Here is a 14,533-nt window from a genome sequence, read left to right as displayed (position 1 = left end):
GTGAAATTTAATGATTGAAATTTTGTATCAAGAAGCAACTAAATTAGAGTTTCTTTTTTAAAGGCCAAGTTCCTTCAAGTGCTCCAAGTGATGTCCAATTTTCTTTAAGTGTGCAAAGAAAAAAGGTTCAATTTCGTCCAAGTGTTCCAAGAAATTTTCAAGTTCCTCCAAGTGTTCCAAGAGAGGTTCAAAGTGTTCAACGTGGTAGCTAATCAACATATTTCTTCTAAGTATGATAGGTTGTTAGCTCTTTATTTATTTATTTATGTTTTTTTTTTAATTTTTTTTTTAACACTAATGTAGCGAATAGGTTGGCAAATAATTTTAAGTAAGAATTTGGATTGAAACAACATATATTTGTTCTAGCATTTTTTTTTTCCCTGATAAGTGATATGTAAATGAACATGTTTTGTTTTAACACTGAACATTTGCCTTTTTGGTTAGTATTTCGTTATAACTGTTACGTAATTGAACATATCACTTCTTGATAATGAACATTTTTATTTTAGTAATATATATATATATATATATATATATATATATATATATATATATATATATATATATATATGTATATATATATATATATATGTATATATATATATATATATATATATATAGAGGAAGGCTCATGTAAGAACCCTCCTCTATATAAGAACCCAATCTTATATAAGAACCAATCTTAACCCTTTATTTGTTTTGATCCAACCATCTAAAATGATCCTTTAGTAATGACAATTCTGTAATTTTGAAGAGTTTGTATTTAGAACATAGAATAAAAATTTAGAACATAGAAAAATTTTTAGAACATAAGCAGAAAAAATTTAGAACATAAGAAATAAAATTTAGAACATAAGCAGAAAAAATTTAGAACATAAAAAGGTTGATTTTCGATTTATGTTTGATTTTATATTTCCATGTTCTAAATTTTTTGTCTATGTTCAAAAAAATTTGTCTATGTTCTAAACTTTTGCATATGTTCTAAACTTATATTGTGAGGCTATGTTCTAATTTTTTCCCCTATGCTCTAAAATCATTTCCTATATCCTTAGTTTTTCGTGTATGTTCTAAATTTTTTCTATGTTCTAAACCTATATTTTGAGCCAATGTTCTAAATTTATTCCCTATGTTCTAAATTTTTTTTCTATGTTCTAAATTTAGAATTATGCTTGATTTTCGATTTATGTTCAATGTTACATTTTCATGTTCTAATTTTTTTTTGTCTATGTTCTAAACTTTTTCCTATGTTCTAAACTTATACATTGTGAGCCTATGTTCTAATTTTTTTTCCCCTATGCTCTAAAATCATTTCCTATATTCTTAGTTTTTTCGTCCATGTTCTAAATTTCAATTCTTTATATGTTCTAAACCTATCTTTTGAGCCTATGTTTTAATATTTTCACTATGTTCTAAAATTATTTCTTATGTTCAAAATTATAACATTATGAATTATGATCTAGTTTTTCCTAAATTTTGTCTATGGAAAGAACGATGATTAAGTTTTTTTTTTATATAGTTATTTATAAATATAGCGTATGTAGGATTCGAACCTACATCATCTATGCAATTTGCATAGTGCTCTACCACTTGAGCTAATAGGTTTTTGATATAGATCAACACACTACCCTCCCATAGAAGTAGAGGAAAACGATCACATGTAGAAACTCAAATGCCTCCATTATTGCTAAAATAACCACCATAGCTAGCTCACACATTGCCCAACACAACTACTACAGTACTACTAGGAAGTATTATCAAGTAAATTACATCAGTCTGGCAGAGGAAAATATACCGTTGGATGTTCATCCATTGATTCCATTCCTATAAAATATTATGCAAATTTATCTACTGCAAGTGCTAACCTAATTTCTTACTATAATACTCTTATTTTTACATGAACTAACCTAAATGACTAAATTTGTGCAACTACCAGCAAATGCTTCAATATTATTTGCAATCTCATATGAACTCTAATAATGAACTATCAACATTCCAGTATAATTGATCAAAATTTTGATAGCATTCTAATTTTACGCCTTTTTTATAATTCCTCTTTGATTGTTATGTCACATCGTATTATGAACGAATTGATAGCGATGGGCCGGGATGATAACTGATTTTATGTTGTCTCTGGACTAGATGCTCTATTATTGAATTTTCTTCGGCACAATTTCCCATTGAATAATTCAGCAGCATTCAGCAATGCTTTTAAAACGTGGAATTATATATCGTAAAAATCAAAGATCCACCTCCATTATGATTATGTTGTCGGGTATCCATTAAGTTAAACGTAGAACATAATAGAATGAGTTTAGAACATAATTTTTTTTTAAAAAAAGAATTTAGAACATTTTCCATTAATTTAAACATAGAACATAATAGAATGAGTTTAGAACATAATTTTTTTAAAAAAAAAAAAATTCTAGAACATTATACAAGCCTGTTCGAAATTGACAGAAAACAAACAACAAAAATCGAACAAAATAATTCGAACATATATTGAACTAATTAAATCGAACAAAATCGAACAAAAATAAAAATATTAGCAAAATCGAACTAAAATCGAGCAAAACTCGAACTAAATTCGAACAAAATAATCGAACAAAAATCGAACTAAAAATTGAACTGTTAATTCGAACACTAAAGCCGCAAAAATTGAACCCTAAATTTTCAAAAATCGAAAAGAAAAACAAAAATCTACTTGAACATCATGCTAATTTCATAGAAATTTAAACAAAATCGAAAAGAAAAACATACAAAATCGGCTTTAACTCATGCAAAATTCATGAAAATGAAATTGCAAAAATCAAAATCGCCAATTTGCAGACATCATGCGATTGAAAGTACAAAATCGACTTGAATATCACGTGAAATTCATAAAATTAGAACAAAATCAAAGAAAAACGTACCTGTTTTGAGCAATTTAGGTTGTTTTGCAGCAATTTGGGCTAGATTTTGAGATTTGAGGAGAGAGAAAGTAAAGAGGATTGAAAGTTTGAGGAGAATGAAAAGTATGAACGTTTGGGGAGGATTTTGGGGGAGTTTTGTTTTTTGTTTTAATCTTGACCGCTCATCCTAATCTAATCCTACGTACGGATGAGATTGGTTCTTATATAACTAGGAATCTTATATAAGGAGGGGTTCTTACCGGATCCCTCCCCGGGGAAGGATCCGGTAAGAACCCCACCTTATATAAGAACCCTTTCTTATGTAAGAACCCTAATTATGTTCTAAACTTTTTCCTATGTTCTAAATTTTTTCAACTTATGTTCAAAAGTTTTTCCTATATTCGAAAAATTTTCTTACTTATTGTTCCAAAATTTTTCCAATGTCCTAAATTGTTTTTTAGATTATGTTTTAAATTTGTTCCTATGTTCTAAATTATTTTTTTCAGCTTATGTTCTGAATTTTTTTTTCTATGTTCTAAATTATTTTTTCAGCTTATGTTCTAAAGTTTTTCCTATATTCTAAATTTTTTTTACTTATGTTCCAAATTATTTTTAATGTTCTAAATTTTTTTTAGATTATGTTCTAAATTTGTTCCTATGTTCTAAATTATTTTTTCAGCTTATGTTCTAAATATTTTTTATGTTCTAAATTATTTTTTTCAGATTATGTTATTAATTTTTACCTATGCTACGATTGTTTTTTTCAACTTATGTTCTAAATTATTTTTTCTTATGTTCTAACTTTTTTGGTTGTTTATGTTCTAAATTTTTGCTATCTTTCAAATTATTTTTCTTATGTTCTAAAATTTTCTGCTTATGTTCTAAACTTTTTCTACTTATGTTCTAAATTTTTTCTATGTTCTAAATTCTTTTTTCTATGTTCTAAATACGAAATTCTCAAAATTACAGAAATGCCATTACTAAAGGATCATTTTAGATGGTTAGATCAAAGCTAATAAAGGGTTGAGATTGGTTCTTATATAAGATTGGGTTCTTATATATATAGAGGAGGGTTCTTACATGAGCCTTCCTCTATACACACACACACACACACACACACACACACACACACACACACACACACACACACACACACACACACACACACACACACACACACATATAGGGGAGGGATCCGGTAAGAACCCTACTTTATATAAGAACCCTTTCTTATGTAAGAACCCTTTCTTATGTAAGAACCCTAATTATGTTCTAAACTTTTTCCTATGTTCTAAATTTTTTTCAACTTATGTTCTAAAGTTTTTCCTATATTCGAAAAATTATCTTACTTATGTTCCAAAATTTTTCCAATGTTCTAAATTGTTTTTAAGATTATGTTTTAAATTTGTTCCTATGTTCTAAATTATTTTTTTCAGCTTATGTTCTAAATTTTTTTTCTATGTTCTAAATTATTTTTTCAGCTTATGTTCTAAAGTTTTTCCTATATTCTAAATTTTTTCTACTTATGTTCCAAATTATTTTTAATGTTCTAAATTGTTTTTAGATTATGTTCTAAATTTGTTCCTATGTTCTAAATTATTTTTTCAGCTTATGTTCTAAATATTTTCTATGTTCTAAATTATTTTTTTCAGATTATGTTATTCATTTTTACCTATGCTACGATTATTTTTTTCAACTTATGTTCTAAATTATTTTTTTCTTATGTTCTAACTTTTTTGGTTGTTTATGTTCTAAATTTTTGCTATCTTTCAAACTATTTTTCTTATGTTCTAAAATTTTCTGCTTATGTTAAAACTTTTTCTACTTATGTTCTAAATTCTTTTTTCTATGTTCTAAATACGAAATTCTCAAAATTACAGAAATGCCATTACTAAAGGATCATTTTAGATGGTTAGATCAAAGCTAATAAAGGGTTGAGATTGGTTCTTATATAAGATTGGGTTCTTATATAGAGGAGGGTTCTTACATGAGTCTTCCTCTCTCTCTCTCTCTCTCTCTCTCTCTCTATATATATATATATATATATATATATATATATATATATATATATATATATATATATATATATATATATATATATATATATATACATATAACAAGCACTAATGAATTAGAAAAAATATGTGAATATTAATGTACTTGATTGTTTAGAAATCCATAAATGATCAAATAACCGAAAGAATAATATTTGTAGTAATATAAGCTTCCATAAATCTTCTTGCTCCTTTCCAATTGCCTCTAGCTTCTGTTTAATCCAAATAGCATCAATTGAGCTGTATTGTATTCTCGGCTTCTTGATTTGGTTTATCTATAATTCAAACAAATTACAATGTCAATGTGTGTATTCATTGTTATGAACATGAACATTATGCTATATGTCAAATTAACTCACTTGTGGTTCAACATGTTTCTATCAAAATATGATTCCCACCAATTACTATGTTGTTCATTTTTATCTTTCAATATAATTGATGACATTATCTCCTTATAAATATAGGCTCAGAGTTTCCATCTCTAAATTATTGCAACGCGTGTTTCACTTTATATAAAACATCACTACAAAATATATTGTGTTTGTAAATCAATATATATGCATAAACATTATATTGATATTACAAATTTAATAAATACATCACAAATAATGTAAGTGACAATATGTGATTTATTTTTGAACATTTTTTAAAATAGAATCATCAAAAGTTTATGATGAATGAGCAATATGTGATTTATTGTTGAACATTTTTAGACATGTGAATGAACAACATGTATCAAATTCGAATAAGCATCTATCAATATTAGAGCGAAAATGTATGTAGTATAATATTCAAATGACACTCATGAGCATATAATTTTTTTTTGACACAGAGCATATAATTTAATATGAAGTTAAACATGTATTATTATAATCTATGTGGATATTTTCAATATGAGAATGACACATGTACATATTTACATTCAAATAAACATATGTTTAAATACCAGTAAACATTCATTAATATGTACAGATCATAAACAAAATTAGGGTAATCTTCTCTTAAGAATGAACCCTAGTAGATGTAAGGTAAGAATGTAAATGATCATATACTAGTATCATAATGAACATCTATCAAATTGAAAATGAACATTTGTTCAGCAATCGTCTTCTTCGACGGAACCTTCGAAGTGTTCTTCTCTGTTCGTTTCTACTAATTAAAAATACCACCAAATATAGTAGATTTTAGTCTATTTTACACGAAAATAAGTGTAATTATATATATTAGAGTTTGTTTTAGAATATCAAAACGCAAAAAAATATAAAATCTAGGGTTTACATATAAAATTCTACTTAAATGAACAAATTCTTACTCTTCTTCTTCGGAATTTAGTTGCGATTAACGAACTTCATTTCGTATGTCAAACATTTTTACATGTTTTGATGCAATTTGTAGTAATTTTAAAGATTTTTTTCTTGAATTGTAGCTATTTTGAGTATTTGAAGAGAGAATATGGTGTTAAAAAGAAATGGATAATTAACTGCAAATTCTAACTAGTGCAGTTAGTGGTATGTGGGTGGGTTTACCGTGGTTAGTGGGTGGAAACTGCAGGTGGTTAGTGGGGTGTGGTTAGTGTGGGTAAGGGTTTTATTGTAATTTCAGGGGGAGTAGGTAGTAATGGCTAAAGAGGAGTGTAGTGATTAGGAATTAATGACTTAAGCATATTGGGCTTGGTGCCCCAATTGAGAAATGAGGCTCAAAATTGGGTCTGGGCTTGGTGACCCAATTGAGAAATGAGGCTCATGACACCCAAACAATGAGTACAAAAAGTTAATTAGAAAGAGATTTATTTTTAAAACAAAAAAATTAAGAAAAGAAAAAGACAAAAAAAAAAAGGAATATATTGGATTAGGTAAAAGTCAGAATTTAAGGATACTAAAAATTAAAAAAGGGACCAGTGGGCTTATAATATAGTCCTCCACTCCTCCTACCCGCGTTTTCCGCGTATAAGTATATAAGTATGTTATTTTTTTATTACGTAATAGGAGTAGTAGGATACATTTTAATACATTTGTGTGTGGATAGCAATGTAGCGCATGTTCCGGGTCAATAGGTCACTATGTAGATTCAATGGATTAAAATTGTTTACTACAACCAAAAAGGTGGCTTATACATTTTTTTATTATTATTTATTATTTTTTTTTAGAGAAAAGGTTTACACATGAATTAATCAACTAGAACAAGAGAGATAACACTAGTAAGAAGTGAGTTTCCAACAAGATTAATGGTGGCAGAGCACCCAGTAGCAAGTGCTAGTAAAAGGGAGGCGGATGGTGGTATGGACCCAGAGTTAAAGGAAGCAGCGTTATTTGGAAATGTAGACTTCTTACGAAAAGCTCTTGACTCTAAACCAACTGAATACTTTTTGTCCTGGGCGCCTCCAGATCTATGTTACCAAGGTGGTAACATCTTCCACCTTGTGTTAAATCGATTTGGATCATGCTGTTACCCTCTTCCTTTCATAAGAGAAGCGATTCTGAGGTTACCCAAACAAGATGTCCAACTTCTCCTCTCCCAACAAGAGACGAGTGAAAGCAGCAACCCTCTTCATTTAGCAGCTTGCTGGGGCTGCCTTGAGATCATCCAGCTCATGCTCAGTGTTTATAAATCTAACAGTGATGATCGTCTTGTTATTGAAGATCCACCCGGTGGAAAACCATGGTTAGCTTGTCAATCGCATGGTGCAACTCCCTTGCACATGGCCCTCGTCTATAATAAGGAGGAATGTGCTTTGGAAATTCTGTCAATAGATATGGAATTGCTTTGTACCATGGTTGACAAAAATGGATGGGATCCTCTCTACATAGCTGTGCGCAACGGGTTGAATGATTTTGCTTTAAAGATCTTGAAATCCGATTGTCCTTATAATGTCATCGGTGAAATGTTTGAAGGGGTAGTAAAGAATTGCTCAAGTAAGTGCCCTCTGCTCACTGTTTTTTCTTTTGTAGGAAGTAAATACAAGGACAAGCTTCATTTGCAGTTTTTGTGTTCTCCATAAGTCATTTTGCACTCTCCTTAAGCCATGTTCACTTCACCTTAACAAAAAATAATATTAAGTAAAAATAAGTTCAGTTTTGTTAAATTAAGTTCAGTTCTGTAAAAATAATTTCATTTCAGTAAAATTCAGTTTTCTTAAGGAATAATTATAATAGAAATTCAGTAAAAATGATTTCAGTTCAGAAAAAATAATTTCAATTAAGTAAAATTAATTTAAGTTCAGTAAAAATAATTTAAGTTTAGCAAATAAATTTTGTTTGAGTAAAAATAATTTCGGTTCAGCAAAAATAAGGTGAAGTGAACGAAGCTTAGTATGGACTATGGAGTGCATGTTAATTAGGACATCTTATTATAGAAAGGGAAAACCTACCATATACTATATGGATTTTCTGACTTTCTTCCTCTATTTGGCCAATTTGGGTTCGATCGAAATGGATTGTTGTCTATGAATTTTAACTCTTCTTACACGAAATTAGGAAGAAAAAATGGTTGTTGCCATGAGTGGTAGGCTTGAAGGACACATTGTTGAATTTGTACGTCGACAAATGGTTCTTTGTTGGCCAGATATGACAAGTAAAGGAAGGTAGTCTTTGGTGGTAGACTAAGGAAAAGCAAAGGTAATAGAGAGATATAATATCAACGAAATTACCAGTTTGAACTTAATTTTTTCCTAGTTTTTCCCAAATTAGGTTTCTAATCTGTATTTCAGTTTTCTAATCAGATCAAATTAGACTAGACAAAAATACTTTATTTATTGAAATCTATACTATAGTGCTCTGTGCTCCGAACATAAAGTAAATCAGCAGAATTTTAACTTCCATCATAGCTTCTTCTAGCATAAGTGTAATTTCATTGTAAAAAGTATATATACTTAACAGAGAAAAAATAGAGAAATTTTTGGCTTTTTTATTTTTACAGAGTTATTATTATCTCATACATCTTACAAAAAATGGTTTATAATCTGATAATAAGCTAGCTAATCTTATATTATGTGAACTAAAAAACAAACTGTACGCTAGACAAATTTGTTTTTGAGTTGTCATCTTCGTTTAACTAAGGAATTTTTTACTTCACGTGTATATCATTCATCTAAGAGCATCTTCAATGATAAATTGATAACTTGTAGCTTACCTTGTTACATCAAATTTTTAAGCTATTATATTTTTTACCTAGATTGTGCTCCAATGGTGAATTGCATATTGTAGTTTGGAAAAATAAATAAAGTAGTTTTTATCATGAGGTATGAAAATTTCCAATTTCTCACAAACAAGTCTAGCCATTATCCAATCATTGTCATCACTAGGAATAACTAACTTGAGTTTCTTATGCCTCTTATCTTATTTGAGTTTATTGGACCTAAAGTTATTTTATCTGAATATAGTAAACTTTATTGTAGTTGTAGTCGAACCTGAATAACACTTTTTTGTCCTAACCAAACATATGCTTACCCTAAAAAGTCATATATATGTCATAGTACTTGATGAATACTTATAACCTGTTATTACAGAAGAAGTTTAGAGAATGATGTACAAGAAGCACTCAGAACTTACTTATAATCTGTTATTACAGAAGAAGTTTGGAGAATAATGTACAAGAAGCACTCAAAACTTATGGGGGATCAACATGATTTCTCGTTGCTCCATAACTGGGTACACATAGGCAAGTCGTCATGGCTGCTTCAATTATTGGAAGAGGTTAACATTAATGCCTTGGAGAATTTAAGCCGTTTTGTAGACCAAGAAGGTAACACACCTCTACATGCTGCTGTAAATCATGGTTACCAAGATTTTGCATCTTATCTTGTGGAAAAATGTACGCCACTTGATCCCCCGCTTTGGCGATGTGAGAACAAAGATGGAATCACCCCTCTTGACATGGCATTGCGTAATAGAGATGAAGATCTAGCATTTCTGTTCATTTCTAAAGACTCTTGGACTTACATAGAGCATGACAGTCTTTGGCAATCGCGACTCTTCCTCGCTATCGAAGCTGGAATGGATCGAGTAGTGCAACAAATATGCAGCTGTGTTGCTGGAGGCTCTCTAAAATTACGTATCGCTGAATACTCAGCGTTTTCGAGAATTGGAACTACCAATACGGACCGTGAACAGCCAACGCTCTTACACCTCGTGCTCAAGTGCCAAGGTGAGAATCTAGTTGATTGTTAGTAATCTGCTTAAAATCTTGGTTTACAAATCATGCATTTTGTTAAATACTCCCTCCGCCCACAAAGAATTGATCATCATTCTCCTATTATATATCTTGGGACAGTTTTCAAATGGCCACAATAAAATTGTGGTCATTGTATTAGATTAAATCACAACTGTGTATTTATTTTAACTAATAGGAAAAATTGCTCCCATTAATCTGAATTTTGCCTCGTCCGCCGAAATTAATCCCAACTTTCGTTTATTATCTATTGCACCCAACTTTAGGGGGTATTAATTTTTGTTGCACCCAAATGACTTGCAACCGGTAAATCAGGTAAACATTTGTGAATTAATTTTTTTTTTTGCACTCGTGTCAATATGTAATTGGATGAAAAATAAATAAAGAAATTAAAACAAAATTAAGAAAAAAAAACCCCAACAGCCATCCCCTTCCACCAGACCACCACCGCCACCTCCCTTACACTCAGCCACAACCACTAGAGAACCCAGCCACCTTACCAACACCACAAGAAGCGCAGCGCATCCCTGGCCCACCTCGACCCCGGACACACCCTCTCCGTGGCCCACATCGACGCCAATTCGCCACCTTCTTAGCAACAACACACCACCATTAAGAACATCAACCACCACCGTCATCTCTCATCTCCGATCTTCATCAACCTCAATTAATCACCTTCAACCCACAACCCACCTGCTGCACTCGCCCATCACCACCACCGAACCGCACACAATCACACACCACCTCCGCCAATTCGCCCAGTAACACCACCAAACCACACACACTCACACACCACCTTTTCCAACTTGCCCAGCACCACCTCTACCAACTCACCCAACACACACTCATACCCCCGAATCACCAATTTGGCGCACAAGCAGCAACAATTAGCAATTTATGCTCTAATTCAAATTAAAGGGGTTGAAATTCGGTGGAGATGGAGGTGAAAACGGCGAGGATGGGGAAGATAAGGTGGGTTATCGGGGCGGGGGAGTGATGGGCGCCGTTTTTCGGCAGCGGGGAAGGGGATTTCAGGGGTGGGGGTGAATTTCCGGCGAGGCGGGGGTGGTGGTGGAGTGTTTACGGGATAAGGGTGGGGGGCTGGGTTGGGTTTGGTTTTTTTATTTTTATTTTTTTTTAAATTTTTTTTGGACCTATCACGTGTTGACACGTGTCTAGGTAACCTGTAATATCAGGTTAGATGACCTGTAGGGTGCAATAGAAATTAATACCCTCTAAAGTTGGGTGCAATAGATAATAAACGAAAGTTGAGATTAATTTCGGCGGACGAGGCAAAGTTCAGATTAATGGGAGCAATTTTTCCTAACTAATATGAACCGTTGATAAAGGTGACTTTGAATTTTTATTTTAGAAAACTTTGAGCAAAAAAAAAAAACCCTTAAAAATCAGGGCTGTTCATATTTACTTAATTTCAATTCAGTTCAGTTCAGCTCCTAATTTCCTTATCTCATAAAATATTCATCTGAACTCAGTTCATCTCCAATCAGTTCAGTTCAGCTTCAATCAGTTCAGTTCAATTCAGCTCCAATCAGTTCAGCTCAGTTCAGTTTATGTGAACAAACCCTCAATCACGTTCTAATTTTCTAAACTTCTATCCCATTACCAATTCAGTTTATTTTTCCTTTCCCCTGCTATCGATTCGCTATCAATTCATTCTTCAATTCTTAATCGTGGGTGTTGCTTCAATCTAATTCTAATGGACCTGCCATGATTATCTCGTGATTAGTGCAAATTAGCAAATAGCAATTGTCATTGTTAGTGAAAAAAAAAGTATTATTTAAGATTGTCTAATGGACATCCAAACACGGAGGCAATGGGATATTGAACTTTAAATGGTGAAGCATGTAATGGAGATGAGGGAAAAACTGATAGTTTCAATAGAATGATGATGGGTATGTTAAAATACACATTATAATTGTTCTCAACCCTTCTTTTTTCTTACTCACATTACAAATAGGATGAATTAGATTGAAGCAACACACAATTAAGAATTGAAGAATGAATTGATAGCAAATCGATAGCAGGAAAAAGGGGAAAAAAAAAGCTACAAATTATTGAAAACTGAATTAGAACGTGATTGATTTTTAAGAATTTTTTTTTTTTTTTTTTTTTTTTTTTTTTTTTTTTTTTTGTCAACGTTTTCTATAATAAAATCTATAGTCAACTTTATCGACGGTTCATATTAGTCAAAATAGATAGACGGCTGTGATTTAATTTGATACAATGCCCATTCAAAGTCATCCTCTATATAATGTCTAAAATTTAAAGCGGAGAATTACTGATTTTTATATGGTTTTTAACTCTTTTTATATGGAGCAAGTATTTAAAAACGGCTGTAAAAGAAAAGTGAAACAAGTATTTAAAAACGGAGGGAGTAACGTTTAAAGTTTATTTGCAGATACTACAGCCAAATTGTTGCTGAAAACATTTCCTTATTTAGTGTTCAATGAGCGTTACCCAAACAAGAAGACAACCATTGAGATGACATCAGAAGTTGGTCCAGAATGGCTTACAAAGTTGTTGATAACAGAACATCCATCCTCAATCAAAAGCTCCCCTAATGTTTGGATCACACTTTGCGGTCGAGGTCACGTAGAAGCTCTTGAAGCCTTCATAAAGTATCACCCAGATTTCAAGAAGCTTTGTATAGCAGAGCAAGATTCACCCCTACACCATATTAAATTGGCTAGTTACCAAGACTATGAAAAATTTCTAAAAGTTCCTTTTATTTGGGAAATGAGAAACAGTCTTGATATTGAAGGTAAAACACCTTTGCATTGGGCACTTGAGAGAAAGGATATCCTGCTTGCAGAAGTATTACTAAAAAATGGGGTTGATCGCAATATCAGGGATAAAAAGAATCAAAGTGCTGCAAAATTGTTAGCAAAGCTATGTAAACGAGATTATGAATGGGTACGTCAACTTCTTCTAAACTATTACTCCCTCCATGACCTCCATCTCAGTTAGTTTTATACTTATCGTGTCACATACTTTTACTTAATAAGAACTTTTTTTTGCCACATTTTTTAAATATAAAGATCTTTCTTACAAAGTCTATCACATTTCTGACAAATTTTAAATTAATTGTTATGTTAGGCTATGATGGTGTATGAGAATACTGGCTTGCTTGATTCGATGAGAATGAGACTTATAAAATTGTGAAAAGGGACTTTTTAAGTGGTCGACTTATTGAGAAAGGACCTTTAAAGTGAAAACTTGTGAAAAAAGACTTTTTAAGTTGTATTTTGTTTGAAAGGGGTACTTGGGTGAGCTTTTGCATGGTGGTCAACGCCGGAGCTTTAGGGTTGACTATCACGTATTAGTCACGTTTCTTTTTTTTTTTTAAAAAAAAAAACATTTCCCCAAATTTCCCTTATTTCTTGACCTAACACTTTCATACAGTATTTTCATGGAGGTCGGGAAATGGGTGAAAAGTCACGTGACTAACATGTGATAGTGTTGACAACCTCGCAAGCTCACCCAAGTATCCATGTTCCCATACAAAACAAAATACAACTTAATAATAAGGTCCTTTTTTTACAAGTTTTCACTTAAAAGGTCATTTTTCAAAAAGTCGACCATTTAAAAGGTCCTATTTCACGATTTCTTTATATTTTATGTTAATTACGTAGTATATTATAATCAGCTTTCTACCCTTTGATACTCATTATGTTTACAATGATCAATATATTTGCTGTCGTATCTCCTAATTAATCTCAGCTCCGAGTTGATGTTGCAATGGACGTCTTAAAACAAGTTATGTCATTCAGTGAAAAAAAAATAATCTAATCTTAGGCTGATTTATACGTTCATTCAAATTGGATGGTAACAACCTATTTAAAATTGTGTGATATTTTGTTTAATTGTTAATTGAAGGACAAGATGTCTAGACGTTTGGGAATCAATCCAAGACTACAAAATCTAGGTTCATCAGCCACAGAAATGAGAACGACACTATCAGTCGTGGCGGCCCTTCTTGCAACGCTTACATTTGCAGCTGCGTTTACAATCCCTGGAGGCTTTAACCAAGATACCGGAGAAGCTATTCTAGCAACAAAGGCTTACTTTATAGTGTTCATACTGGCAGACACATATGCTATGTGTTGTGCAATGTTAGCCTTATTCTGCCTTGTATGGTCTATTGTCTCAGATCAACATGAGTCGCAGGTACTAATTGACCGCAGTGTGCTAGTACTCGTGCAATCTTTTTATGGAACCTTGATGGCGTTTGTGACCGGAATCTACGCTGTGATACACCAAAAGTCATTATGGACAGCCATCCTTGTTCTTTTCATGTGCTCTCTCGTAGCCATAATATCAAGCAGAAAGTCTTTTTTGTACAAACTACTAGATAAATTGGTCCCTACTATAGATAGGAAAAAAGAGAAAGAATGTACCGTGTAA

The 14,533-nt window shown here is 31.7% G+C and overlaps 1 protein-coding gene across 1 annotated transcript; it reads left to right on the top strand.

The window, feature by feature from the left end:
- Positions 1-7,166: 7,166 nt before the first annotated feature.
- Positions 7,167-14,533, top strand: LOC145604254 (uncharacterized). The gene is made up of 4 exons (XM_081660189.1): positions 7,167-7,854; positions 9,509-10,084; positions 12,528-13,042; positions 14,006-14,533. Exons 1-4 carry the CDS (start codon positions 7,167-7,169, stop codon positions 14,531-14,533), a joined length of 2,307 nt encoding a protein of 768 aa, XP_081516315.1.

Source organism: Chenopodium album, chromosome 22, assembly GCF_948465745.1.
Source record: "Chenopodium album chromosome 22, dcCheAlbu1.1, whole genome shotgun sequence".
Taxonomy (NCBI): Eukaryota; Viridiplantae; Streptophyta; class Magnoliopsida; order Caryophyllales; family Amaranthaceae; genus Chenopodium; species Chenopodium album.
This window is presented reverse-complemented; position numbering and strand designations above follow the sequence as displayed.

Excerpts from the sequence above, each read along its gene's own strand:
- LOC145604254 (XM_081660189.1), top strand. The coding sequence starts at position 7,167 with ATGGTGGCAGAGCACCCAGTAGCAAGTGCTAGTAAAAGGGAGGCGGAT. Across the intron at positions 7,855-9,508 it reads GGTAGTAAAGAATTGCTCAA|AAGAAGTTTGGAGAATAATG; the intron begins GTAAGTGCCCTC and ends CTGTTATTACAG. Across the intron at positions 10,085-12,527 it reads CCTCGTGCTCAAGTGCCAAG|ATACTACAGCCAAATTGTTG; the intron begins GTGAGAATCTAG and ends GTTTATTTGCAG.